Source organism: Pyxicephalus adspersus, chromosome 2 (assembly GCF_032062135.1).
Source record: "Pyxicephalus adspersus chromosome 2, UCB_Pads_2.0, whole genome shotgun sequence".
Classification (NCBI taxonomy): Eukaryota; Metazoa; Chordata; class Amphibia; order Anura; family Pyxicephalidae; genus Pyxicephalus; species Pyxicephalus adspersus.
Genome location: NC_092859.1, coordinates 122751092 through 122778770, shown reverse-complemented (window position 1 = coordinate 122778770; position 27679 = coordinate 122751092). Strand labels below are relative to the sequence as shown.

The following is a 27679-nucleotide window of genomic DNA, read 5'->3' as shown; positions in this document are numbered from 1 at the left end:
TTTAAGTTTGCACTTTGCATACACTTTACTGTATAACACTCATTAATCTCTATACTGTTTAAAAATTTAGTGCTAAAGATAACTCACAAATGTACCTAGCTTGGTTGGAAAGGATCACATGTGACCAATATACAAACTTCTTTATCTAGGACAGGGGCTTTTCACCTCTTAGTACCCTACTTATCAGGCCTATTCTTAAAATAGTGCAAACAGCATTAATTGTATGTCATTGCTGTAGCCCACAGCAACCAGTCAGCCATACCGAAGTGATATTTTACTGATAGGGAGGTGGAGGAAGGATAGACATGGGTTGCTGGACCATTGCTGGGCCATTGACCTATCCAATATAGTAATAAAACATTAAACAACAATAACAATAAAAACATTTTTGTGATATTTGGTTCATATATATTGGAACCTGAACATACATCACTCCATTTTGGGTATGACCTGTTGCCCCGGGGATATTGGGGGTGCAGGGTATATTTTGTGATATGCTGCAACTTACCTTTAGCTATAACTAAGAGTCTGTATGGTCAAAATGCTTCGCTACAGCCCGTGCTATGTGCACAGTACATATTTCTCATAGATCTGAGATTCTATTACTTGTTGCCAGGGTCAATGCAACTGAGCACTGCTATATCTCTTTGGTCAGCTGTCTTTTCTTTCTCAATAAAATGTTGCTTCATATGCAGCCCTTAGAAGGAAACTATCTACAAGTGTTTATTTTTTTTTTTCAATTTCAAAATATATTTTGTCTACCAATTGCTTTCTGGGGATCATGCTTTAAGAAAGGCAATTTATGCTATTAAAAGGATACCTAGGGAAGCCAAAGCGACTTTTTAATTATGATAATGACAATTGGTGAATGCGTAGCAAAACAACTCAGTAGCTTTCTATCCCCATGCTCCCACAATAATATGTAGGTGGTACTATTGGAGTCTTACAAAGCACTTAATTAATTCCCCATCTGTAATGAGATGCACATAGTTGTGGCATTGCTTTTCATTACATTTTCATATAAAATTCAAGACACCTACCAAGTGGTTATTTTTCTTTTTTTTATCAACTCTCTAAAGTCACCAGACATCTTTTCAAAGGAATTTGCTCCTTTATAGAATTAGAATTAGTTTATGAGTATACCTCATAACCATGTTACTGTAAATACAGACATGAAGTTTAAATCTACTGCTGGGTATACAGTCATCTAAAAAGGTAAGTGCATACCAATTTTTGACTTTTTCAACATTCTGTCCAGCAAAGTCAATTGCGGCAGCCAGGAGGACTGGGATACCAGCAGCCCCTGCTTCCTTTAGATGTGTAGCCTGGTGGATTTATGGCATCCCCAGCATCCATTGTTAGGCTGTGTACAGCTGAAGGGGATTCTAGAGGCTGATCAGCTCCTGACTCCTGCACTGCTATTGGCTGCTGGAACTTTAAAGCCTCTCTGCTCCCAGTCATCAGTGCCTGTCATAGCGTGTAGCTGGGCTAATCTGTGCTGGAGATTTATCGTCTGATTTACTGTGATATGGTTGATTAAAAACACAAGGAAAATGTGGATATTTAGTAATGTATTATAATGATAATAATAGATAATGTCAATAGATATAATGATGTAGTTTGGAAATGTAAATACACCTTGCCCTCAGAAGCAGCAATGACTAATATTGACCCATTAGCAGCAATTACTTCTTGATGGCATTTGGAATATTCGCCCACCACTCTCCAACATCAAAGTCTGAAAAGTCTTCCCACATTTTAATGAGATTTAAATCAGGACTTTGACTAAGTCAGTTCATTACCTTCCATTTCTTCATGTTAAACATTCCTTGGTGGATTTTCTTGTGTTCTTCAATCATTATTGTGTTAAAGAATCCATCTCTGATTTGTACAGATGGCTTAAATTCTCATCAAGTACACTTTGATATAATGCAGAATTTAGAGCTGACCTGTTTAATGCAAACTGCCCAGGCCCTGAAGCGGCAAAGCATCCCAAACTATAACATTTTCCATTTTGCTCTTTATATAGAAGGGTTAATTACCCATCTAAAATATACATAAAGTAAGAATTGTGGTGATAGATCAGCTTTAAAGAGGGGTTGCAAATGACAAAGACAAAAAATGACACGGGAGGAAGAGGGGACCCTGCCTAAAAGAACTTACAATATAGGCTACATCATAAAAGTAACCATTTAGGTGATGGCAAAAAAAAAAAAAAAACAGGTTAATTTTTTTAATTACTTTGTGCAACTACTGTGCTTTGAAACAAGTGACATGGGAACAGTCAATGCATCAATTAAATGTGTTCAATATTATGTAATATTTATTTAACAAATGCTATTTCTATAAAGAAACATGTTTTTACAGTTTTTACCTAAGCCAACAAACATAAAGTGCTTTACAGGACTGCCATCTAAGTGGTGCATTTGTTTTTGCCCTAAAATACTTCAGAATAACTTTTAGAGACCTAACATGTAACCAAAACTTTACGCTGTAATTACACTTTCCTTACTAGAAGAGTTAAAGTGCTCTGCTTATCCTCTGATTACATCTGATCATGGAGATTTGGGAGGTTAGATCAGCTAGATGTACTGATGCCACTTATTTCAGTGAGACATAAGACATTCTGCTGTGTAATATGTAAAAGGGCGATGCTTCTAGGACTAAAGCTGAAATGACACTGAAATTTAAAGCACTTAATCTTGTCCACATGATTTTGTTATTTTTCAAGTTCAGAATCTACACAGGTAAAGCTATCAGAAAAAATAGCAGAATGTTTATGTATTCATCATCTATAATCTATCTACCGATCCATGTTTAATTTTATTTCCGTCTGTCCAGCCATCTATCATGCTATACAGTTTAATGGAGCACTGAAGGGCATTTGAGGGATGTGGATAAACAAATCCACTTTTGTTAATTGGGTTCTTGTCCTAAACTGAACTCTTACAATAAACAGTTCAGTGTAGGACAGCTAGAATTTGCCAATAGTCATACTGTTTTTCATACATATATGTTATATGTTCACAAAGCTGGGTATAATCTCAATAGCAATAAGGACTCATGGGGAGAAAAGCTTAATTTCTACAGGTATACCATATGCGCCCCAAAGGTACCTGCAAATATCTGCAATGGCTTTCAAAAGCCTCCAATAAGGGCCAACAGAAAAAATGTTGCCAATTTCTAATTCCTGCACATTCCTATGGCCACCAAAGCTGCTATAGTAATAGACCATTAGAAATGTTTGGAGCAAAGCTGCTTTTATGAAATATTAAGACTTTATTGCCAGAATCATCCAATATTAAGCTATGATATAAGGGTTTAGGATGCTTCTGCAACAAAATTGCTTTATTTTCTCCCAATGACAAGAGTCCCTAAAAAATTTGATTGAAATAAAACAAAAGAAACTTTTATGTTATGTTGTGAGAAAGCTGCTAACAAACAACTGAAGACCTGGCGCACTTAAAGGTGTTGTGCCTGTGCCCTCCTCTACATCATCTTGATTGACAGTAACTTTGAGCAGAAAAGAAAAAAGTCAAGCTGTGAAGTCAGAAAAACTCAAGCTGTGTTATTTTCCCAATGTACACCTGTTCACCTCTATCATGCTGAGGACAATAAATGCTGTACGCCAGAACTTAGATTCCTGCACATGGATATGCTAGGCAGAAGCTTGGCTCTACCATAAAAGTAAAATTGTTTAACAGTAAATCTATTTTTTTTCCATAAAATTATACAGGAGAAAGTTTTTTTGCTAACATTATATAGTAATAAGGCTTAGAGGAGATCGTCAATGTTTGCCAAGCAAATACATCAACATTCAAAGGTATAAAAAGATGGTGAGAAAGCAGCAAAGAACATAAAAGATACATAATTAGGAAGGTCAAAAAGTCTTTTGACGGAAAGAATAATAATGGGGTCTCGGAAGGAAACTCACACTTCCTTGCACCGCTTGTCTGGCACACAGTACAGCCATAGATCCTTGGCCAGAAAAGCAAGTTGCAAGGAAAATGGTGCAGTCATTCATTGCCCCTCCATGAATAGCTCTTTTATGAGCTCTGCTGAAGAGGAACTAGCATGAGCAGACAGCAAGCGTGAAATAATAACAGGTTCTACTGTAGCACATCCAATGCCACCTACTCAGAGGAGGCACCTGGCTGCAGCAAAAAGACAAATTGTTATAAGTGAATAAATGAACTTTGTGCATAGTTAAGCTTTACCGATGCTTGTGTTTTTAAAGGATCATTTAGGGCACCATGACCATACTGAAAAGTCAGTTGGAGGTCATGTGTAGGCACGATAAATGGCAAAACACAGATCACACTTATGTAAAAAAATTTTTTACAACAGCATAGAGATGTTAAGTCATCACTTATTTTATATCATAGGTATTTTATTTTATATCTTAGATATCATGTCATAGGTATAAAATTTAAATATGGTAAAAATCTGTTGACAAAAGATTACTTATAAGTATATAATGTGCCTATTCACCTATTGCAATTTCTTTTGTTGGTAATTTGGTGACCTGAGAACCACTGCTTTTGATGCAGGAGAGGAATTCCAAAACATACCCAAACAGACCCAATGCCCAAACAGCACTAAGAGTTCTTCAGTCTCTTAGATTGAAACCTACCTTGGAAATTGATTGTGACCAGGGGTGTAGTGAGGCGGGCATGGATGGGAACGCCCTGCCCTCACTTTTTTCGGTAATAGGCGTGTCCACTCCTATTTTGCAGAAAATTTTTTTGTGGTCCGCAGCTCTGGTCAGTCTGTCCCCAAACCAGGGGGCCAGGAGAAGAACCCCGCTGGGGGGGGGGGGGGGGGCGCACCAGCAGACCTGCAGGCCATGTCTCCCATATGGAATTGTGGGCTCAGAGTGGTGGGCAGGTTGTCTCTCTGAACTCAGACCCGCGATTGGAGAGTGGACGGGTTCTGGTATTACGACGTCACCCTGGGGGAAGTTTCTTCCCCTTTCAATGACACATAGGCAGGGGTGTAGTGGGGCGGGCACATTTACATAACAATAATTAGTGCTTTTCATCAGTCTGGCTGCAGGTATCCTGTCCTTCACTATAGCACCACCAGTTATATGAACTAGACCTTACAGCCTTGAACGTACAGACATTGTTCCCTAAACCTTGTTTCTAAATGATCTTTTCAATACCGGGGACTTATCATTTTTAATTCCAATAATATCCATTATTGTGGATATGGACCTTACTCCGTCCTATGTAGTATCATCCAATGGTGCATAAATTGATATTCAGCATCTTACTGACTCTCCATCATGTTATTTAATCAAGATCCCACTTTACTACCCCTGGTACTGGCCACTTATGGGTGAGAGGGGGGCTATTTATTGGTAGCCCTTCTTCCACCAGTAACTAGGATTCCTGCCATTTTTAATTTTTCAATAAACCACCCGGATGGATGCCATTACCATTCAGTGGACCCCCACATAATGTTTCTAAATATTGCTCTAACACTACGTTTTTTACATTCAACCTGTATATGTCTCCATAATCTCCTGAGGAGGCCTTCTAGGCATAATGTGTCACTAAACGAGACAAGTCGCTTTATTTGTCAATATAATTTTTTTGTACAACTTAGAAGAACTTTGTTTAGCACAATTAGCATAGGAGACCAATGTTAATATGTAGTATTGTTTCACTTATAACTGTTGTTTATTAATACAGTCAAGTGTTTTTGCCACAAAAAGCCGCTTTTTCCTTTCTTCTTACTTTTACTGCTTTGAAATCAAGATATCCTGCCTGTAAATATTATGACAACTCTTATTTTTAAAATTATGATAAATATGGAAGAGAAAGTATGTATTATACAAATGTAAATATTTGTGATACATGAATAGGATATAAAGTAGAATATTCTATGTGTGACTAATAGCACTCCACAATGAGACAATGAGATGACAACCTGTCTGACAGATGGTGCATTGTGTCTGTCATGTATTAAATACAGAAATTTGTAGGCAACATTTAGGACTTTGAAAGTTAAAGTTTTGGTTTGTGTTAGAAACACAATGTCTTGGAAATCAGAATTTTAAATCGGAATACTTTAGTGTTGTATGAAACAAATATATATTTATATTTAATAAAAAGATAAAACAAATGTCATTTATTTTAATTTTAAAGTGTTGTAAGTTCTAGAACATGAATTAAATAGTGATTTGTGTTTTTACTTTTTTTTTTTTTTTTTTGCATTAGAGTGTCATATGACATGTGCGCAGTGTTCAGGCCCAGAAGCAACAGACTGCACCCAGTGCCAAGACCATCTTGTGTTTGACCAACAAAGCCATATGTGTGGAGTAAAAGGGGAAGGAAATTGCCCTCCCAGGACTTTTCTTGAAGATGATTCATTCACCTGCAGCTCATGTGATAAAACATGTGACTCATGTGATGGCCCCGCCCCTGAGGATTGTCTAACATGCTCTGTGCCCTTTTATCTATACAGTAAGTACCAGTTTATTGCTTTCTCAATGCATTATTGAATTGAATTTCACAATTGTTTTCTTGTAATCATTTTTATTGCTCAAAAAAAAAAAGAACCCCAATCCTGACACATTTGATATGTACGAGGGGGTGCTAAGAAAGGTCCTGGCTTTGCCCAGAAAGAAGACAGCCAGAGTTATGGAATAACACATTTATTCAACATATTCTCCCCTGAGACTGATGCACGTGGTACAGTGTAGTTGCAGCTTTTCTAGACTGTTCAAATAAAAGTCTTTTGTTTGGGACGCAAACCAGCTCTTAGCAGCATGTTTGACGCCAGAAATATCCTCAAAACATTTCCCCGTCAGGTGTTTCTTCAAATTCGGGAACAGATAATAGTCCAAAGGGGCCAGGTCAGGTGGGTAGGGGGGATGGTGGACCAACTGGAAACCCAGGGTGTTTAATTTGGCAGCCACAACGTTGGACTAGTGCGCAGGTGCAATGTCCTGCAAAAAAAGGATCCCTTTGGTCAACTTTCCACTGCGTTTCGTCTTAATTGCCTCCTTCAGCTGGTCCAGGAGGTTAGCATAATACTATCTGGTGATACTAGATACTAAAGTAGGTAGTCCACCAACAGAATACTGTCTTTGTCCAAGAAAACAGACGCCTTGACTTTTTTGGCTGATTTGTGGGTTCGTAACTTCGTATCCGCGGGAACCCGCTGTGGCGCCATTAATTTGACTGTTCCTTGGTTTCAGGATCATAGATGTGGAGCCAGCTTTCATTCTAAGTCACTAACCTAGCCAAAAAGTCCTGTGCAGCTTCTAAATGGACCAAAGTGGTTTTGGAGGATATTAATTTTTTAAATGATATCAAATGGTATATTTTAAATTAGATATTTTTAAAATACTAGGTTTTCTTTCTCTGTGTATAGTATACAGTGCCATTTGCATTGTCTACGTTTTTTTTTTTACAGTTTCTATCCGTATGACTGTTGTCCTGACCTGCTGCTTTGTATAGGTATGATCCCCTTTGCAAGCTTCTGTGGAGAGGTGTCATATTTTTTTGAAATCATGTTGCTAAATAACATTGCTTGATGTGATCCTTTTTTGCCAGAACATAGTGTAAGACTATTTTATCTATTATCTATATCTTGTAAGTGTTATATGTTCACATTACTTATCATGCATGCACATATTTAGGGTTCTGATGATCCAAGGTTTTATTTTACTTATTTATGAGTTTTTTTTTCCCAACATTATCAACCAAATTTTCATACATAGTAAAATGTATTATTATACAATATTTATATAGCGCCAACATATTACAATCTAAGAGGTGGGTGAAGTAGCTTGTTTTGTAAGGTCCTCTGGTTATTATTGTTAGGAAAAAACTCATATATAGGTTAAAAAAAACCCTCAGAACAAAAGAAAAAAAAAAAAAATAAATAATTTTTTTCCTTTCCTTTTTTCCCATTATGCATACTAAGTAACGTGTACATCGAACACTTACTGTATTCTTTGCATTGTTTTTCATTAGTGATTTTATTTTTTAGTCATTTTATTTAATAGCTTTTGTCAAGAATAAGCTTTAGGGACAATCAACAGTGCAGCCTGCTGGCTGTTTATGTTAATGCAACACATCTGATGGCGTAACTGTGATTTTTTACAATTTATGATAAATTAGTATTAGATAAAACTGTTATTTGTTCTCATTACTGATTAATAAAAAATCAGATAACCAGATCAGCCAAAATAGATCAGCCAACCAGATTTTAATTGTATAATGTACATTGAAAATATGAAATGAATATCATTGGGTATTAGTTATGGTGCAGTATAGATAGTTTTCATTTCACATACTTTATAAAAGATAAAAGGTTAAATTGAGGTTAGTCAGAAACATTGTTAGCATAACTTTTTGGGAATTTTTGTTTAATGGTAGCCGCTAATTCTACACCATATAATGAATGCTTCAGGGAATGTCATATTCACTGCTTTATAAATAGACCTGTAAGTGTTGATGTGCCCAGCCAGCTCACCACAACAAACATAAAAGCTCCACTGTCTCATTGCCCAGTTGGTGTCCAAGTCCCCAGAGTGTCCTTTTTGGCCTTGTTGTTGTTTGTAGTATTTTGTGTATAATTTTATTTTTTTAAATACGTATGTTTGTTTTATTGCATTGATACATTACCTATTTTCAATGAAATGATGTGTTTATACTTTATTAAGTACAAAAATTGCCACGTCAGTCTTGATAAAGAGGTTATCACAAAACCTCATCACCACAAATCACCAATACAGTCTGGTATGCAACATCTTCCATAAACACGCAAAAGCAAAATGTCAGCAAACATGAATAATTTTGTTTAATCACATTACTGATGAATTCCACATCATCCAAGCTCACACATACATTAACCCACCCCAGTAGTATTCTTTATACTCTTTTGAAAAGAAATATAATATAGCTAATTGGATAAGGGCCAATATTATTTCTGTCATTAAAAAAGGACTTAATAAGCCCTAGAGTTGTTGCTGCCTCACATGAAGGCTTATTCACTTATTGGGCCTAATTTAAGAATGCTCTCCAAGGTTGAAGAGAATACACTTTCATCAGTGAAGCTGAGTGATCCAGCAAACCTGGAATAGATCTGATCCAGGATTGACTAACAAATAGCAAATGACTTTTAGGAAATACATTCCAGGTTTGCTGGATCACCCAGCTTCACTAATGACTGTGTACCCCTTCCACCCTTGGGGAGCTTTCATAAATCAGGCCCATAGTATCATTAGGGATTTATTTATTACTTTAGGGATGTAACAACAAATATGCAGGTTGGTTTATACTACTTGTATACTTAGTTTGTCTGTTACAATAATTTGTATTGAGTTTTACAAGGTTACAAGGTATAATAATAAAATTATCTAATGGTACAATGAAAATGAAGTAACATGAAATGATACAATTTAAGTTATATTGTAAAAGAAATATAAATACATATAATGTAATAAAGATAACTTATAAGCAAGAGATAATTAAAGAAATACGTAAAGGAGAAGAGGAAAATAAAATGAAACATTCGTTCAGGGGAGATATATATAACTGTATTATTTTGTAATGTATACTTATTTTGACTGATATATATGCCTTTGTTACAGAAGGAACATGTGTAAAGCAGTGTCCCAGTGGAACATACAACACTAGTGAGGAGGCAGATGGGACGACACTGGGATTTTGTTCCAGATGCCACCAAGTATGTACAACGTGCAATGGAGGTTCAGCTAAAGACTGTGACGTGTGTGCACCTGGATACTACAAACTCCTTCACCTGTGTATTCTACATTGTCCCCCTGGGTAAATATAACCTTGTGATACTCTGTGTATTTCTTCACTTCTAATTAAATTTTCTGCACAAAGCACCTATAACACACTTTTCTCTAAAAGCACTCAACTGCAACTATAAAGCAGTGCAGTTACAGATCTTTCTTATCATACAACTGTTTTCTTGTGTGTGTGTGTCAGGGCACCAGTATGTCTGTCTGAGGCTGCCATTGATTCATTCATTCTGGCACCCACTGCCAAATCACTTCCATTTCTGTTGGATCCAGTACACTATGCCACGACTTCTGCTTTGCTGATGTCAATCACACAGACAAGCCTCCCTCCTCTTTGTAAGCTGATGGTGTCCGATTCTGAGTATAGTGAATGTCAGCTACTAGATGTGCCATCTTTTATTGTGCTGTTTGAGGTCCCTGTGCTGGTCCTGACACATGGCAGGGTTATCACTGATGGCCTTGACACTGGGTGTTATCATTGCTGGCTGTGATGCTTGCTGGTCGTTAATAGGCTGTCAGTGTATCCCCTGCCTAATTTTATCTAAAACTTAGCACAGTAAGGAGGAAAAGATGATACACTTCAAACCACACACACCATAAAATAATGCCAAGTTTATCCCACCTCCTATTGTGTGCTACATCCCCCCTAAGTTCTTCCGAGCACGGTCCTCTCCTCCTCCTGTGTCATTGTTTGTATCTATCTGCCATTTGCAAGCCCTATTTATTGTACATCGCTGTGTAATATGTTGGTTCTATAGCAATACTTTTTATTAATAATAAGAATATTAATAATAATAATAATAATAATAATTGACTACATTTGCTTTTCACTATACCCAGAAGTGCTCCAAGGTGAAGTGCTTCATGTGTCTTTATGATTAGCTCCAGGCTTATAGTCCAACCCTATATCTGTCTATGGAAATTAGTACGATCTGAGAATTAAATGTGATTAAGAGATCGATTATGATCTCTTTTGTGGTTTAAAAAACATGATAACCGCTCCAGATATTGTACTATTTTTTGTATAGAAAACTACAGGGTTATTGCTTCAATATTTCTCAAGTTACAATCTACATTCTGAAATGCATTCACCTTCCCCTGGAGTGACAGCAAAGAGAAAAAAAGGAAATGATGAAACATCAAAGCATTGGGGAAAAGCTATAAAGTTTTCAGCATCTCATTTATAGCATGCAGTATATTTTCAACTAATCTACACAGAATATGAGAAGCTCACATCTCTCGTCCTCATAACTATTTCCTCCCTAAAATGATCTCATTACAACATACATAATTATATCAGACTGTAATAAAATATAACGCTTAGTAAAGAAAAAAATCCTATTGCTATGAATCCCCTTAATGTTCTCTGTCTCTAGTGTCTTAGGTAGAAACCAATACAGTGTGTGCATTTGCTGGGATTCCTTATATGATATAAAACTAAAATGTGATTGTTCCTCTTGTACAGAGAATGTGGTAGTTCTGGAATGTTTGTTATTCAACTGATATCTCATTATTGGGATTTTGTATTCATTTCTAAAGTTGTTTAATGTGAACCTATGCCTAGACCAGTGTTTCTAAACTAGGGGTCCTCCAGAGGTTACTAGGGCATCCTTTAGAAATGAGGAGTTTGTGATTCTCAGGTCAATTTAGTAGATTCCAGTGATCTTTTTGATCTTCCCACTTACTATCACACTAATGTACTGTGAGCTGTGGATATAGTAATTATAGTTTGGGTTCCCTCAAGACCCAAAAGTTATTTCAATGGTTTTTCTGTGTTTAAAGCCAGGAAACACTGGTCTAGACTATGCACATCAAAATATTTACACATTCTGAACAATCAGTAAAAACATGTTAAATTGACCCTCACTCACCTCTCTAGCTATAAGCATTGTGGAGTGAATCTTCAAAGTTGATAACATAGGCACTGAGATTTTAGCTTTCCTTCAAACAAAAATAAGTTTTTATAGAAAGCAGAATCATGAAGGTGGTTCTAATCTGTTAAAAAATGAAATTAACTTTAGAATCTTTGTTGTTATTTTTAGAAAAGTAAACAGCTCCCTTGCACCCTGATGCTCTATTGCAATCATCCCCATCAGCTGAATGGGGAAATATCCTGGCATACGTTTGGCATTACTATCCTGGCATTACACTTGTAATAAAAGCTGCTGATCACTGACCATGAGCAAGCTCATCGCTCACAGGATGATATGATGATGATGTGACTATGATTGGGGAAATCTTCAAGTTCTGATTCTCTTATTGGCTCTGACTGTTCACCTGCCCTAAGTCATAAAGCCACAAAAGGAAATTGGGCACTAAATACATTCCTTTTAGTACAGCTCTAATATCTCATGTGAGTGGTGAAGAACTCAAATGGGTCTAATTCCAAGGCGTGGGGGTGTCTATACCCTGGGCCAAACTTTAGGTGGATAGGTCTTTGTGTCCACGCTCATTTTTATAAAGTCTGCTAATTTATTATGTACAATAAAAAATTCTAGCATAAAATTCTCATTAAATGGTTATTAAATGGTATAACTTTTCTTTTTGTGTAGGTATTTCAAAAGCAACAGTCGATGTGAGAAGTGTGATCCTCATTGCGAACTGTGTGCTGGACCAGGTCAGGATTCTTGTCTGGAATGTCCTTCAAACACTTTGCAGGTGGAAGGAACTACACACTGTGTCAGTCACTGTCCCGAGAGGTTTTACTTGCACGAGAAGAAGTGCAGGAAGTGCCACCCAAGCTGTAAAATGTGTAATGGTAAGACTCCATTTATTACTATTACAATCTTATTATTTATTACTATTAGTTTTACCCTAGTCAAGCAGGTTAAAATGCACTTAAATATTTCAGCCGTTAATTATTGCTAAGTCTACAGACAAGCAGGTACCTCCAAGTCAAAAAGGACAGATGATCATATCTTACTGTCTTCATTAGAGTCTATTGACTATCAGGATCCACTAACATGTGCAACAATACTTTTGATCCCTCACTTTTTGTCTTTGAAGTCCCTCTCTAAATTACAGCAACGTTGATAATCAACCTGTGTACATTGAATAACCCTTAAATACTTGTCAGGCTGGTGTATTATGGGCCATGTTTGTCCTTCACGCTCCTTTACTGTAAAGCCGGGGAAGCAAAGCAACCAGATAATTGCAAATAATACTTTAGAGAATCACCAGTTTTTATTAAGACAGTTACAGACAGCCTTAGATTGCATGCCCACATGGCACAACAACAGTGCAGAGTACACATAAAGCTGCTTCCAGGGTTTCCCAATAAATTACCTATATCCACCCTCTAATTGCATAACAAAAATCCTGTTTGGATTTGTCAGACATATAGCATGCAAGAATCATTATCGGTATTAATCTCAAGCAATAGTTGATTATATGATTTTACTGCAGCCAGTATGAGATTCTAAAGCATAGCATCTATTATTAATAATATTATTAAACAGGGTTTATATTGCGCCAACATATTACACAGCGCTGTACATTAAATAGGGGTTGCAAATGACAGACTAATACAGACAGTGATACAGGAGGAGAGGACCCTGCCCCGAAGAGCTTACAATCTAGTAGGTGGGGGAATTTACACACAATAGGAGGGGAGATATGTAGTGGTGGGAAGTAGTGAGGGTTTAAAAAGGCAGAAGAGGATGGGTAGGCAAGTTTGAAAAATAAGGTTTTGAGTTCCCTTTTAAATGAGCAGAAAGTAGGAGCAAGGTGAATAGGACGAGGAAGACCATTCCAGAGAGTTGGAGCAGCTCTAGAGAAGTCTTGTAACAGTGCGTGTGATGAGGTTATGAGTGAGGAAGTCATTAGTAGGTCATTGGAGGAGCGGAGAGAGCGGCTGGGGAAGTACTTTTTTTTTACCATGTCAGAATTGTAAGTGGGACAATAACTGTGCAGGGATTTGAAGGCAAAGCACAGGAGCTTGGATTTGATTCTACGGTGAAATGGAAGTCAATGAAGAGACCTGCAAAGAGATGCAGCAGAAGAGGAGCGGTGGGAAGGATGGATGAGTCTGGCTGCAGCATTCATAATAGATTGAAGAGGAGAGAGTCGGGTTAGTGGAATACCAGAGAGGAGGAGGTTACAGTAGTCCAGACGAGAGATGATAAGAGCATGTACAAGGAGTTTGGTGGTCTCAGGGGACAGGTAGGGATGGATTTTGGAGATGTTGCGTAGGTGAAAGTGACAGGACCTGGAAATTCTGAATATGGGGGGTAAATGTGAGGGCCGAGTCAAAGGTGACACCAAGACAACGTGCCTGAGGGGAGGGCCGAATAACAGTGTTGTTAACAGTTAGATATATGTCAGGGGGGATTTGGAATTTGAGGGGGGGATGATGATGGGTTCTGTTTTATCCAGGTTGAGTTTCAGGAATCGGTCAGACATCCATGATGAGATGGCTGACAGGCAGCATGAGACCTTATCCAGGACTGAGGGAGACAGATGAGGGGTGGAAAGAGAGATTTGAGTGTCATCAGCATACAGATGGTACTGTAAGCCAGAGGAGGATATGAGACTACCGAGAGAGGAGGTGTACAGAGAAAAGAGAACCGGTCCAAGGACTGACCCTTGGGGAACACCAACAGGGAGGAGAGTGGGCGAGGTGGAATTACCATTGAAAGAAACTTGAAAGGAGCAGTCAGACAGATAGGAAGCAAACCAAGAGAAAGCACTTGTCACTGATACAAATGGAGCGCATGGTTTGTATTTGTAAATAGCAATCATATGACCTGTTGTATTCCAAAAAAAAAAAAAAAAACAATTGTATTTGTAGGTTACAGTAGAGTCTACCTGCAACACAGTTGTTTGTTATGAGTTTGTGATTAAGTGGATGGTCTACAGTACCAAAAACCACATTATGCCTGTCCATACTGTAAAACATAAGAGATGTTAGCTTGGTGAATGTGGTATACATTCTCTTTACTTGAAAAAAACAATCATGGGCAAAAAACAGTATTTTTTCTCTGCATATGATTGAATTGCTGAAGCCAGCAGCACTTCACCTCATTCACTGAGGTAAGTGAACTAAGCAGATAATTCACACTGCTAAGAAAACAGCGTATGTCCTCTTGGTAAACCAACCCCAGTGTCCCAAACTGTAGTTTTTTGGTATAAAATAGTAAAACTATATAAAGCTATTAAGCAGTACTTACAGCAGTGCAGGTAAGTGTTTTTGGTGCACATGTTATAAATTACAGGGGATGATAGCTTAGTGAATGACACTTTCACACCTTATAAATATTTTTACCTTCTTGTATTTTAGAAAAGGCCAAATCAGTGTCTACATCTCATTCCTAATAAAATGCTGTTGTGTGTTGAGAAGCAAGCCTTTTTAAAGCAACTTGGAAATTTCAAAATATACATGACACACGTATATTTTATAGGCAATATAAAACTAAAGTTATAAACAAACATGAGCATTTGTTTAAAAAAAAATGTGTTAAATACATTAAAATCAATAAGACAAACACATCCAAAGGGGCCTTCTATATTCCCTATCCTGTACCATTCCCTAATATCATGATCCTTCGGTTTACAGCCCCAGTGGGATTGAATCTTGAATTGAAAATTGAAATCAGAGGGATTGAAAATTGAATCAGAGGTTCACAAAAGTATCTGGGGTACCAAATTTAGAATTTGTTCTAATAATTTTTAGGTAAATCATAAATTAGGAAAAACTATATTACAAAACATCATTTTTTTAGCTAAATTACGACTAAATCTACATGGATTAATTCCCCAGTGTTTAAACTCAGCATTGAAATGCCCATGTTTGAAATTTTCATTCATTCCAATGGGCCAGACCACACAAGGGAGTTGTGGATGACACAATTTGTGTGTTTAAAAGCATTTATAAATGCTTCCATTGAGAACAAATAGAAGGGTTATAGGTGTTTATAAACGCTTCCATTAACCCATAACTTTCATATTTGGCTTTTCAAAGCCTGCATTAAAACACCTAAAATACCTACAAACACTCATAAATAGATCATGAGATTTTATAAGCATTTCTAGGCTTGCTTTAGGATGTCTTTAAATGCTTGTAAAAATGCCCATAATTGTATTCAAATGTGGTATGGGAGTTTATAAGTCTGTGTAGACTTAGCCTTAGATTGTCAGCACGGGAATGTAAGGTTGGAAATCTTCCAGAATCTCACCCTCTAAAACAGTGGTTGCCAACCTTAGACAGTGGTTGCCAAAAAGAGTGATGTCATGATTCCAGAACCTGCCCACTCTCCCATCGCAGGTCTGAGCCTGTGTCAAGAGACACAACTTGCCCACCTCCCCGAGCCTATGATCCGTACGGGGGACATGGTGCGTGTCTCCAAAATTTTCTCGTGGACCACCAGTGGTTGGCGACTGCTGCTCTAAAATATATCTCTTTGAGATTTAATCATACAAGGGCATTATCAGAAGATTATATGAAGGCATAGGGGACTTAGGTGTATCTCTAGGAAGAGGTATTTAATTAGGAGGAGTTCATACATGACGGAGAGAAAACAAATGTTTGTATATACCTGTAATTAGGTAGAAATAATCCCTTATCTCATTTTAATAAATATCAGTTCAAATATTAAAACATTGAAATCAGGATCTTGATAGGTCTGGTATTTGGAAGATGATAATGCAGTGATATTTTCTTCTTTACTCTGTACAGATTCTTCAGCTCAAGCATGCACAACTTGTGACCGAGGCAGCAGCCATAAAGCAGGGATCTGTTATCCACAGTGTGAGGAACATCGCTACCTAGATGATGATGTAAGAAACCACACATTAGGGTTAATTTATTAAAGTGTTTTCACCCAAGATTCACTCATGTCATGGAATCAATTATAAAATGTGGATCGTGTATGTAGACATACTTTGTCTTTTCTTTTTACTACTGTACTAAAAAACTATAAAGCACTTATGTCCCTATTGGGAAGCATAGAAGCTCAGGGTAACAGCTGACCACATAGACATCACTGTGTATGCATAACCTAACTCATTAAAACATATTTATATTGGATATTTATACTGTGCTATATCTTCCGTGGTCTGGTAATTTGAAATTGGGCTAATTAACTGTGTCATAACACCAAATAGAGCTTTAAGGCTTCTGACACTGACTTTCTGACTCCCTAGTCACAGGGTGAGGGTCAGATACTTCTGATTTTGAAATGAGTGAATCTGCCTGGGCTGGAGACAACACTGACCATTAAAGACTTAAATTGGTACCAATTAATGCAGATGCCAAGAACAGTTATTCTTTCAGTGAAGGCAAAAACTGAAGCTGGCATATGCTGCATGCATATTTGAGTTTAATAATTACTTGAAGATCTTTTTTAGGAATCTATGTCATGGACTTTCAGTACCACCATACATCGCTTACCATCATTATAATCAGTGTGCTGACCTGGGTTGAATTTTCTGAAATTTTGAAGATTTCTGTTTGAAATGTGACGGCCCGGAATCTGGTGTTACTCCCCAATAAACTCTATAGGGTGTAATTTCTGGTTAGTAGTTCTGGCCATTTGTAGGGTTAACAAGGAATCTTTTGTGGTGAACTATCACAGTTTTCAGTATGTAGAAGTGATTGAATCAGACACTAGTAGTTTATTAATCTGAAATTTTAAGGGCAGTGTTCTGCCTCTTCAGACTAAACCCTACAGTGTGATCTCGATAACTTACAGTTGTGATGAGATGGCTATAACTGCAGTCTTAGGTGAATTGGCTGACAGTGACTCAATCCAAAGGACACCTTGTAGATCTTGAAGAAGTTTATTCCAAACTGTGCAGATCATACACCGATGAACAGATGCCAAAGGACACCTTGTAGATCTTGAAGAAGTTTATTCCAAACTGTGCAGATCATACACCGATGAACAGATGGATAGGTCAAAAAATCATGCTGTGAGCAGCTAACAGGAGCATGCAACTGAGATGAGAGAAGATGACAGAATGAAGAAGAGGGAAGGAGACAAGAGACTAAGCAGAAGCTAGGGGAAGAGAGAAGGGACACACATAATGAAAGGCAAACCATGCATGTGTAACATGACAGGCAGGATTTCTTTAAAGTAATTTCCCCCTTCAATAAGGCAATACAATTATATTCTTATTATATACTTTATATGATCCTTTGAAGGGTTGTGTTACTAATATTTGGCTTTGAAGTGCCAGGGCAGTTGGAAACTTTGGTAAGAATATTTATTGTTGGAGCTAGCATAACACATGAGGATAAAGAGGAAGCATTTGATTAACGTTGGCAGCAACAATGGAAAAACTAACATATTATATTAATTAGCATTTTAGATATATTAGGTCATGTATCAACATGCTAGCAAAAAGTTCCGATGTTTTTATATTAAGTAAAAAGTAAAACATTTATTTCTTATTACCTATAAAATAGAGAAATGGAGAGATTAATTTTAAAATACAAACCAACAGCCATTATTCTGTTATTTTACCACTAGATGGAGAACAAACCTAATACAAAAGTCAAATATCCTTTTAGAGTAAATCTATCTTCCGCATCGTTAAAATATTATATGTATCAACTTGAAAATTACACTGCCCCAGGATCCATGTTACACGCACTTTATACGTGTTTTGACAATTAAGACAACCTCTATATGTCGGCTAGACTTTGTATAATAAAGTTTATCTGGCTATTTCAAAATTAAGTGTATGTGATACCTAACAATTGATCTTAATTAAATCAACTTAGTTGAGTCTCATAATTTTCTTTTATTTTTTTTCTAATTTTATATATATATATGTATATATATATATATATATATATATATATATATATATAAATAATACTATTTTCTAATTTTTATAGGTTTTATTTTGAAGATTTACTTTGCTCTTTATAATATAGACTTGAAAGCATTTTGGTATATCTACATGTGCCACAAATATCTATTTAACCAACCCAAAATCCAGTGAGCTTTTAACTTCCTGTATACGTTGCCTCTGCTATAGTGCTATAAACCCTAACCAGGTTTTTATGCAGACTGCAAAACATCTTCCCCCAGCTTTTGATGGGCACCATTGCAATTTATATATTAAATATTCACACACAAAAAAATAGTGACATGGCATTGTGATGAAGAGGGAGCATTTAATGAAGCATGGGAGTAATACCTAAGGATGGGTACTGGTGGTAGAGCCAGGGCTTTGGATAGCTATATTTGGTGGAAAGCAAGACAGCACACGGTTATAAGGTGATGGAGACACAGGTGCACTAAAGGCATTTCGGGCCTAAAAAAGAAACTTTACTGGTATGCCATGTTGCTGAAGATTCAATCTGAATGAGCAGGTTCATTAAGGTTGAGTCTTTCAGGAAGATTGACAATTAGGAATGTGGGTTCAGGGCCTCAACATTACCAAGAGTCCCCATAAACTTGTGGGTATAGTTGCATACGATGTGCAGATTGTGTGCATGTTTATGTGTGCAGCGTATACATTTTCTTATTACATATTTACTCTCATTCAGAGGTATTTTTTACTCCTGACCATTGACTCAGGGGCTTATTTTTCCTTTGAAGCAGGAAGCATTTTTTTAATTTTTACTTTACTACAAGTGCATGGTGCACGCCATAGGTATGAGCATTTGACACAGATTCTTTATGAAGAGTTTATAAACTGTCATACAGGATTTTAGGCAGGGACACACATATAAAAAATTTCCAAATTTCATATGAATAAATTACATCAATAATAACGGATTACCAGGCTTTGACTTGTAATATATTCATTAATATTTATTAATGTAAATCATTTTTTTGGGGGCAGATCCTTACATAGTTTTCTGCATTACGAATGTGTAAATACTCTTTTATCTTTGACAGAGATTTATATTTTAGGCCACTCATTCAATGAAATGTCACTCTGGTTTTGGAACATGTTTGTTTGAATTGAGAAACAAGTAGCCAAGCAAAAGTAAGGCTAAGCTGAAATGGGCAGTGAGGTTGTGGTTCGGTTACCAGTTCCCCATGACTGGGCATTTCCAGGAGCCAGCTAGGAACCCCTATTCCCACTGAATATCTAAAATTGGTCTAAAGGGTAAGGTCCTACAATAGTAAAAAGCATGCAAAATACTATTTAAAGTATAAACCTGTTTTTTTCATAGGACATAGAAGCTCTGTTACTAATAGAAGGGTATAATTTGATCATTATCTTCGTTTTTTACGTCATAAGGAACCAAGAATGCCCTATGTCCTATGCAGGAGATAAACTGATTATTTTGTCTTAAATCACAGCCATTTAGCCCTTTTATGGTAAGGCCATATTTCTGTGGAATAACAAAAGTGTGCCACACAATGAGTGCCATGATGGTACATTGGTGTTTATGGCAAAAACTTTGTATTCTTAAAGGATCCTCGCTTATTGCGAAACATTGCCTTTTACATCTTCCAATGGCAGCATCTTCTGTGGTTCTTAACAATCATGCACATGACATCTTACAGTCAGAGTAAGGCTGGATACACATTTGCAGTGGTTCTTGTCCAATAATTGGCTCGGGGACGATATTGGACAAGAATCTTGCCTGTGTACAGCGCTTGTTTAAAAAAATAAATAAATATTATACTCATACCATTATAATATACTGTAAAATAAATGCTAATGAAAGATAATGTACTGCTTTTACACATATAAATCCAATGTATTGCGTTCAATGCAGTTATATTGTATTGAATGCAATACAAATAGATTTGAAATTCCGGCCACGCCTCGAACGGAACGTCTGCACGCACTGACGTCACTGGGAACTCCCCGGTGACTCATCGGATGCAGAGGATGCCAGGATGCAAAAGGACGGGATCGCAGAAAAGGACGCCGGCGGATCAGGTAAGACTCGATTTATTTTTCTATTTTGCTGTTTTAGCTACCCCGAGTGTGACTCAGGGTCACCGCTCTCAGCATCGTTTTTTTACCCCTAGGGGTTACCGCTCAGCAGTAGCAGTGGCGCACAGCACAGAATCGATGGCCCAATAAGCACTTCCTAACAATCTGGTTCCTAAATGCTGGCGAAATTAAGAAACTTTTTTTAAAAAAGTTTTTTTTTGTGTAAAACACATTGAGGAATATATTCATTTATATACTATTACTACTTTAGATATAATTCTTTATCTTGCAGGGTGTTTGCCAACCATGTGATATGTCGTGTAGGCACTGCTCTGGCCCAGGGCCAAATCACTGCATAACATGCAAAACCAATAGTGCCTGGTCACCTGAAGAAATGAGATGCATCAGCTGTTGTGATTCACAGAATGATCAGAACGATTGCTGTTTTTGTGACCTGAACTCTGGTATGTATATGCCACAAACATTTTTGCTTCATCCTATTCTTCTAATCCAAAAACCATGCAAATTGTGACACAGTTACTTCCTCAAGATTAATTTCATTCTAACATTCAACTGTTCTTCCGTGAGTTTAGTTTCCAGACACAACCACTGCCTACCAACTGCCAATCAGTGTGATCTTGGAAGAAAAGACCCCCCCAAGAATTATGGGAGATCCCCTTCAAGTACAAGCCATAGGGATGGGAAAGCTATGTTGGCAGTGATTGCTTTACCATAAATACAACATTGTGTGTTGACACTAGCAGCAATGTATAGAAAAACAACCAGCTTGCCAGAACAGAGGCCTTGTATAAAACACAGATCACGATTCCACTTTAGAATAAGATATTCTATGATTCAGAAGTATCATGGAGGCTACAGAGACTGAAATCAGTTATGCCGCTTCTGCCAAAGCTGCTATATCTTTTATTATCAAGACCAGGGGTCAGCAAACCTTTTTGTCCACTAGGCCATTTCAGGAGGTCAAGGCACACTAGGCCAGACTTTCTCTCGAATCCCGCAATGATGGCTCCATCCTCCACCAGTAATGCCTCTGAAAGGAAATCCCTCTCCTCCGCAATGCATACGGAGGATAGGGAATGTCCCCTTACCCCAGCAGCGGAAGTGTGGAAATGTATTATTTTTTAAATATTTACTAATAACTAAATAATATATTAAGGAACATATCACAGCTGGAACAGCAGACATCAAGGTTGGATCAGATTATACTCAGATATCCAGTTTATTCAATAACTGTTCTTACATTTAACCTTTACATTTACCCTCTCGTTACCGAAGTCTTCCTATTAATTCACACTCTACTAAATCCACATAGTCCACCCCACAGAAAGGTGCAAAGTCCTGGAGAACTAGACCTGCATCTGGTCCTGGGTATCAAACAGCCATGTGTGCTGTGATCACCCTGGGGGCTGAAGTTACTGCATTGAAGAAGTCAATGGTGGAGGTGGTGCCCAGCACGGGAGGGGGAGAGAGACAGATAGAGAGTCTGAGAGAGCTGATGTAATGTGTGCTATGCATATTTTTTTATTTGATATATTTTTATTGGTTAGATGTTTGGTAGGATAAAGGTTAAAGGAACTTCCTTTTTTATAATTTAGTTTTATTAGATATAAAATATCATTTACAACTTCATGATTTGTATGATAAGGTATCATAAGTAATTTAGCATTTTTTCCCTTGGAGTTGATTTGATAAAGGAGTACAGAACTTTCATTTTGCAAATGTAATGTAAGATGAAGCTGTGTACCCTTCACCTATCTATTAACGTAAGCAAAAATTCAGTTTGGATTTTACTTATTATATAAATATTTAAATATTATATAAATTTCTGTATTTAAAATAAAACAGCTGCGTTGCCTAAGTGAACTAAATGAGTAGGAAAATGTTTGCTATATATATCATGTCCAAACAGATACAACCAGTATACCAGTAAAAACCACCAGAAACATGTCTGTGCAGCCACAATCAGTATAATACTGAGACAACCAGAGGCATGTCCAAAGAGATACAAACATTATAATACTGAGAAAACCAGAAAGATATTCACAATCATGGTAATAACAGGACAACCTGAAATATGAAAGATACAATCAATATTTGAGACAACTAGAAACATGTCTGCAGAGATACAATTAGTAAACTAGTGAGATAGCCAAAAACATCTCTTCAGAGCTACAATAGATCTGGTTCAGAATTCAAAATATTTGCCAGCAAATAGCAAATGACTTTAGGAAATCCAATCCAATCCAGGTTTGCTGGATCACTCAGCTTCACTGATGAAAGTGTATCCTCTCCAGCCTTGGAGAACTTTAATAAATCAGGCCCATTCAGAAGCATTCTTAAAGAGATACAGTCAGTATACTAGTGAGACAGAGAAACATGTCCACAGAGGCACAATGTGAAAAATAGCAAGACAACTAGAAGCAGAGATACATAAAATATAAATCTGATACAACCATATCCACCATATGTCCATGATACAATATAGATACATAAGATACAATCATTTTATTAGCGGGACAACAACCAGAAACAAGTCTACAATATAATACAATACGTAAACTAGTGAGATAAATCAATTAAATGTTCTCAGAAACAAGAATTAATGCAGTACTGACACTATCCTGAATGTGTTAGTAAAGACAAAGTCAGTATTGGAGTTTTAGATGCAAATATGTCTGCAGAGTGAGCAGAGTTCAGATTTAGCCACTTTACAGTCTGTTCACACCAGTGATTTTGAGGGAATACATGAAACTGATGAGATCTATAATCATATGTACTTAACACAGAAGCCTAAAAAAACAGTCAACTTTTATCAGTTAAATGGCTTCGCAATAAAGATAAGGCATGATAGTTACTTAATATCTGAATATCACAGGTACAGATACCTGACTGGTCAGTGATGGATGAAAGTACAAGTGCAAAGGAAGGAGAGAAGAGAAAAATGATGAGCAAGCAGTACCCTGCTGTGCTTTCCTCCATAGGAGTACACAACGGTTGTTCCTGATTGATGAACAACAAGGGGCTGCTCTGCACATGTCAGATTTTCACACAAGATGAATAGTCAAGAATTATCTGGCATGTGTACGTGGCCTAAAATCGACTTTCTATAATATACTGTACTATTTTGATGATGATTTCCTGGGGATATAAATTCACATTTTTAGATGTTCCTTAGATGGTATATCAGTAAACATTATCAACTACTGTATATAGTTTAAGGGCTTAAGGAATTGACTGAATGTATATTCATTCAGCAAAACCCACACATTATATAGTTAGTAGTAATTTGCTGATCAAAAGCTGACCATGCACATTCAGGTAAATGATCACATTCTCCCTAATTTCAGTTGTGCATTACACCCCATGTTGATTGGATCTGGGTGGAGGACAAGTTCTCAACATTAATTTTTTTACACTGTATACCTAACGCTTGTGTGTTGTCACCTTAAAGCGGAACTAAACCAATGTTATTTGCCTGTACCCCTTCCATCATAGAGCACCACCATCTTCTTTCACCACCATCTTATTTTTTGCGAAAAGGACATCGCCTGTCTCTTTCTGCAATATCCACCTGGCTGATCAGATTTTTCACAGTGGGACTTTAGTACCTCAACATCATCTAAACAGATCGCATCTGTGAAATGGTTTTACACAAAGAGGAACTAAAGTCAAAAAACACCTTTACCTTTAATCATGCAGATCCGTCAATCCATTGGGAGTCCCGTGTCATCCTGGTAGTTTTCTTTGGCCTGGCACAGAGGGGCGCCATCTTCTGCACTCTATTCTCCCGGGTTCAACATATGTCACCCAATCTCACACTGCACAGGCACGAGAGCAGGTGATGTAGATAGGGAAAAAGAGTGCCCATCTCACTGCGCATGCGTGAGATTAGCAATATTTTTCTCCCATTAAAGAAAGAGCTCCTTCTGCACATGCCAGAAATTGGGCATCCGCAGATGTAGCAGCCAATAGCCTCCCAGGATGCATGACATAGGTATCCCAGGAGGCTTTGTGCTCCCATTTGCGATCACAACAGAAAACGGAGGTGCTGCACCCTTTTTTGTAAAGTAAACATTTTAAATATAGGTCTGCTTTAAGCCAGTTTATTACAAATGTTTGTGATATTAATGTGAAAAAAAAATATTCAGAAAAGTGCAGAGCAAAGAGCAGTATATAACCAACTGATACCAGCAGTCAGAAATTGTGTGTACTGAAGCCAGACCAATATAGGATGTATGTTGATTGGTTGCAGTGGGTACTACACTTTGCATTCTGTACTGCCTTAGTGAATTAGCAGATTCCTATGAAATTTTAATAATTATTCTGCTCTTTCTCTTGTAGTACTTTGCATAAAACACCTGCAAGTTGAAGCTGAGCAAGTTGCCTTAAAGAACCTGAAGCTCGCCAACAGATTGCCTCCCAAAATCTCTCATTATTCTGCAGTGACCCCTGTTCTGGTTCTGGTATTGTTGATCATAACAGTGGCGGTATTTGCTATGAAACAAGCCAAGTCTAAGAAGATCCTTTGTTGGAAACAGAGCTATGAAAGACTGAACGGCAGTTCCCGTGCTATGACATACTGTGAGGACACCATTATTCATAAGAATGACTCTGATGCTGAAGAGGAAGACAGTATGGATGAATGTGATGTAGTATACAGCACTGGAGATGGGACTGTGTACAAAAAGTACAGCTTTAAGTTAAAGCCAGCTGATAGTAGAGTGTTGCAGGAATTGGCATGCATTAACAAAGTATGACTTTTTGAAATAATTTTTGTAGGTCATTTTTATATTTGCCTATTCCGATCAACATATACCTGAGCAATGTATATGAGTAGTGCAGTATTAAACATAGAGGGAGATATATTAGCTTGAAGTTCACTTACTGCTGGATTTATTAAGTCAAGTCGCCTAAAAAAAAAATGTATTGAAGAAATTAACTTTTTTGAAGTGTCAAACCAAGAAAGATCTGTTTTACTTTACCAAAAGTGAAAACTTCACTCAATACTACTATTTATCTTAAATATATCCTCCTCTTCATAAATATATCTTTACAAAAAATATATTTCTAGTTCTCCTTCTTTTGTACTTTTTTGTCAGTGCTTGTAGTAGTGCCTTATTCCTTGGAGGTGTCAGACCTTATTGATGATCATTCAAGTGTAAATGATGTCATCAAACCTGAGCCATGAATCCTAAAAGTGTTTTTTGGCCTTCATTATGACAGTGTTATCTTTAACAGCTCACATCACCAAAAACCCCGTTTCCATGACTTGGCCGCTGCTTTTGCCGTAAAGGAATGCTGGCAGTACTCACCCCTTACCTTCAATTACATCCCCTCCCTTCCCATTGATCACCAGTTTGCCAAAACTCCTATTCACCCACGTCACCACTGAAATCTACCACAGCACTTTAATGTCAAATCAATAGACCCCCTACCCCTTTGCCCATTCTCGCCCCTGCAGCTCCCTCCTCATCACACCTGCCCACCAACCCCCTTACCCTCATTACACTGATCCTGCCTGTGTCCTTGCCATATCTGTACACGTGCTTCCAACCACTGCAATCAACAATAATGCAAAAATCTTCATGTAGTAAAGCAGTCTTAATATTACTGATAAATTTGCTCTCGTGTTAGCTCATGTTTTTTTGAATGTGCTGTATTTGTGAAGTTTTTTGTCATTAAGAATACAAATCATATTGTGCCGCAATAACAGAACAGGTAATGCTACAGCAGCAGCACTGCAGTCACTGACACTGCCGTAAATTGCAGAGCTTGATCCACTAAATACCTTGAGAATTTTTACATAAAACCTGTGTCACTGTAATTATCCAAATATATGTAAATGAAATAAGTAAACAGGGATTTTCTTTTCACATTCTTGAAAATATAAAGTTATTATTTACACAGTTTATTGTCAGATGCCTTTAATTCACCTGTGCCCAGACTGTGGACATTAAACTATGTACGTATTCTTAAGTAAAACAAGTTTTAAAACAAGCCCTCCCTCCTCTCTTCAGATGCTTTAAAAGCATAAATAAACTTCTGTAGAAAAAAACAAGATTTAGTGGTTGTTAATAAACACAATGTGGGGAATTCCCATTGGCTGATATTCACAGAGGAGGGGACAGATACTTCATTTTTCAATGAAGGATAAACAATACCTGGGGCATAAGCAAACTAAGTTTAGTTCTGCCTAAATGTAAAGTTGTGTCTTCTTAAAGATCACAACGCCAACTTTGGGTTGGTGTTGGCTATACCAGCTAAAAATCATCTGCTGATTGTTCACATTAGAAGCTGTTAGACTATCAAGATCCACTCCAAAGAGGACAAATAGCTAAGATTTCAGTGAACTCCAATGCTTACTCATACAGAGATGAATGAAGACTTGGTTAGAGTGCTTTTCCTGACTGGTCAGCATATGTAAATTCTTTAGGACCCTTTATTATCTGCAGTGTAACACTGCAAGATTGGTTGCTCCCAGGATTGTGTGGCACTACAAAACACACACACACACACACATATTTAAACACATAAATTGTGTATTTGATCACACCTTTTTGTTTTTACAGTAATATTTTTTATTATATTATTTAACTTGTAATACTTGCTAAGTGTCATTAAACACATTTTTTATTTGTAAGATGTCATTCTTAAAGTCATCCTTAAAGTGTACCTGAACTCTAGAATGTTTTAAATAAAAGGTATTTGTATGTTCCCATTTGATGTATGGCTCTCTATTTACCCGTAATATGTTTTTTTTTACTATTCCAATCTTCAGATTTAATCACTTCCTTCTTGTTGCTTCTCTAAAAGTCAACAAGATGAGCCATTCAATGTCTGGATTGTCCTGGAAAGAAGAGAAATGTAAACAAATGGAGAATTCACCATTCACTAGGCAAATCTGTTTTCATTTTACAACACATATTTCATCTGGACATGATTGAGTACAAAAGAGAATATTCAATTTGTTCTGCATATATTCCACACGTCTTTAGGAAACAAGTATCTGTAGTAAAACTTATT

The 27679-nt window shown here is 37.1% G+C and overlaps 1 protein-coding gene across 1 annotated transcript in view; it reads left to right on the top strand.

Annotated features, from left to right (window-relative positions):
* Nucleotides 1-27368, top strand: part of LOC140324408 (proprotein convertase subtilisin/kexin type 5-like) — a 31982-nt gene extending 4614 nt beyond the window's left edge. The window contains exons 3-8 of the mRNA XM_072402279.1: nucleotides 6225-6470; nucleotides 9611-9806; nucleotides 12340-12545; nucleotides 16461-16561; nucleotides 20928-21099; nucleotides 24998-27368. Coding sequence (XP_072258380.1) covers nucleotides 6225-6470; nucleotides 9611-9806; nucleotides 12340-12545; nucleotides 16461-16561; nucleotides 20928-21099; nucleotides 24998-25413 — 1337 coding nt within the window. The 3' untranslated portion in view covers nucleotides 25414-27368. The remainder of the gene's footprint in view (nucleotides 1-6224; nucleotides 6471-9610; nucleotides 9807-12339; nucleotides 12546-16460; nucleotides 16562-20927; nucleotides 21100-24997) is intronic.
* The last annotated feature ends 311 nt before the right edge of the window (nucleotides 27369-27679 follow it).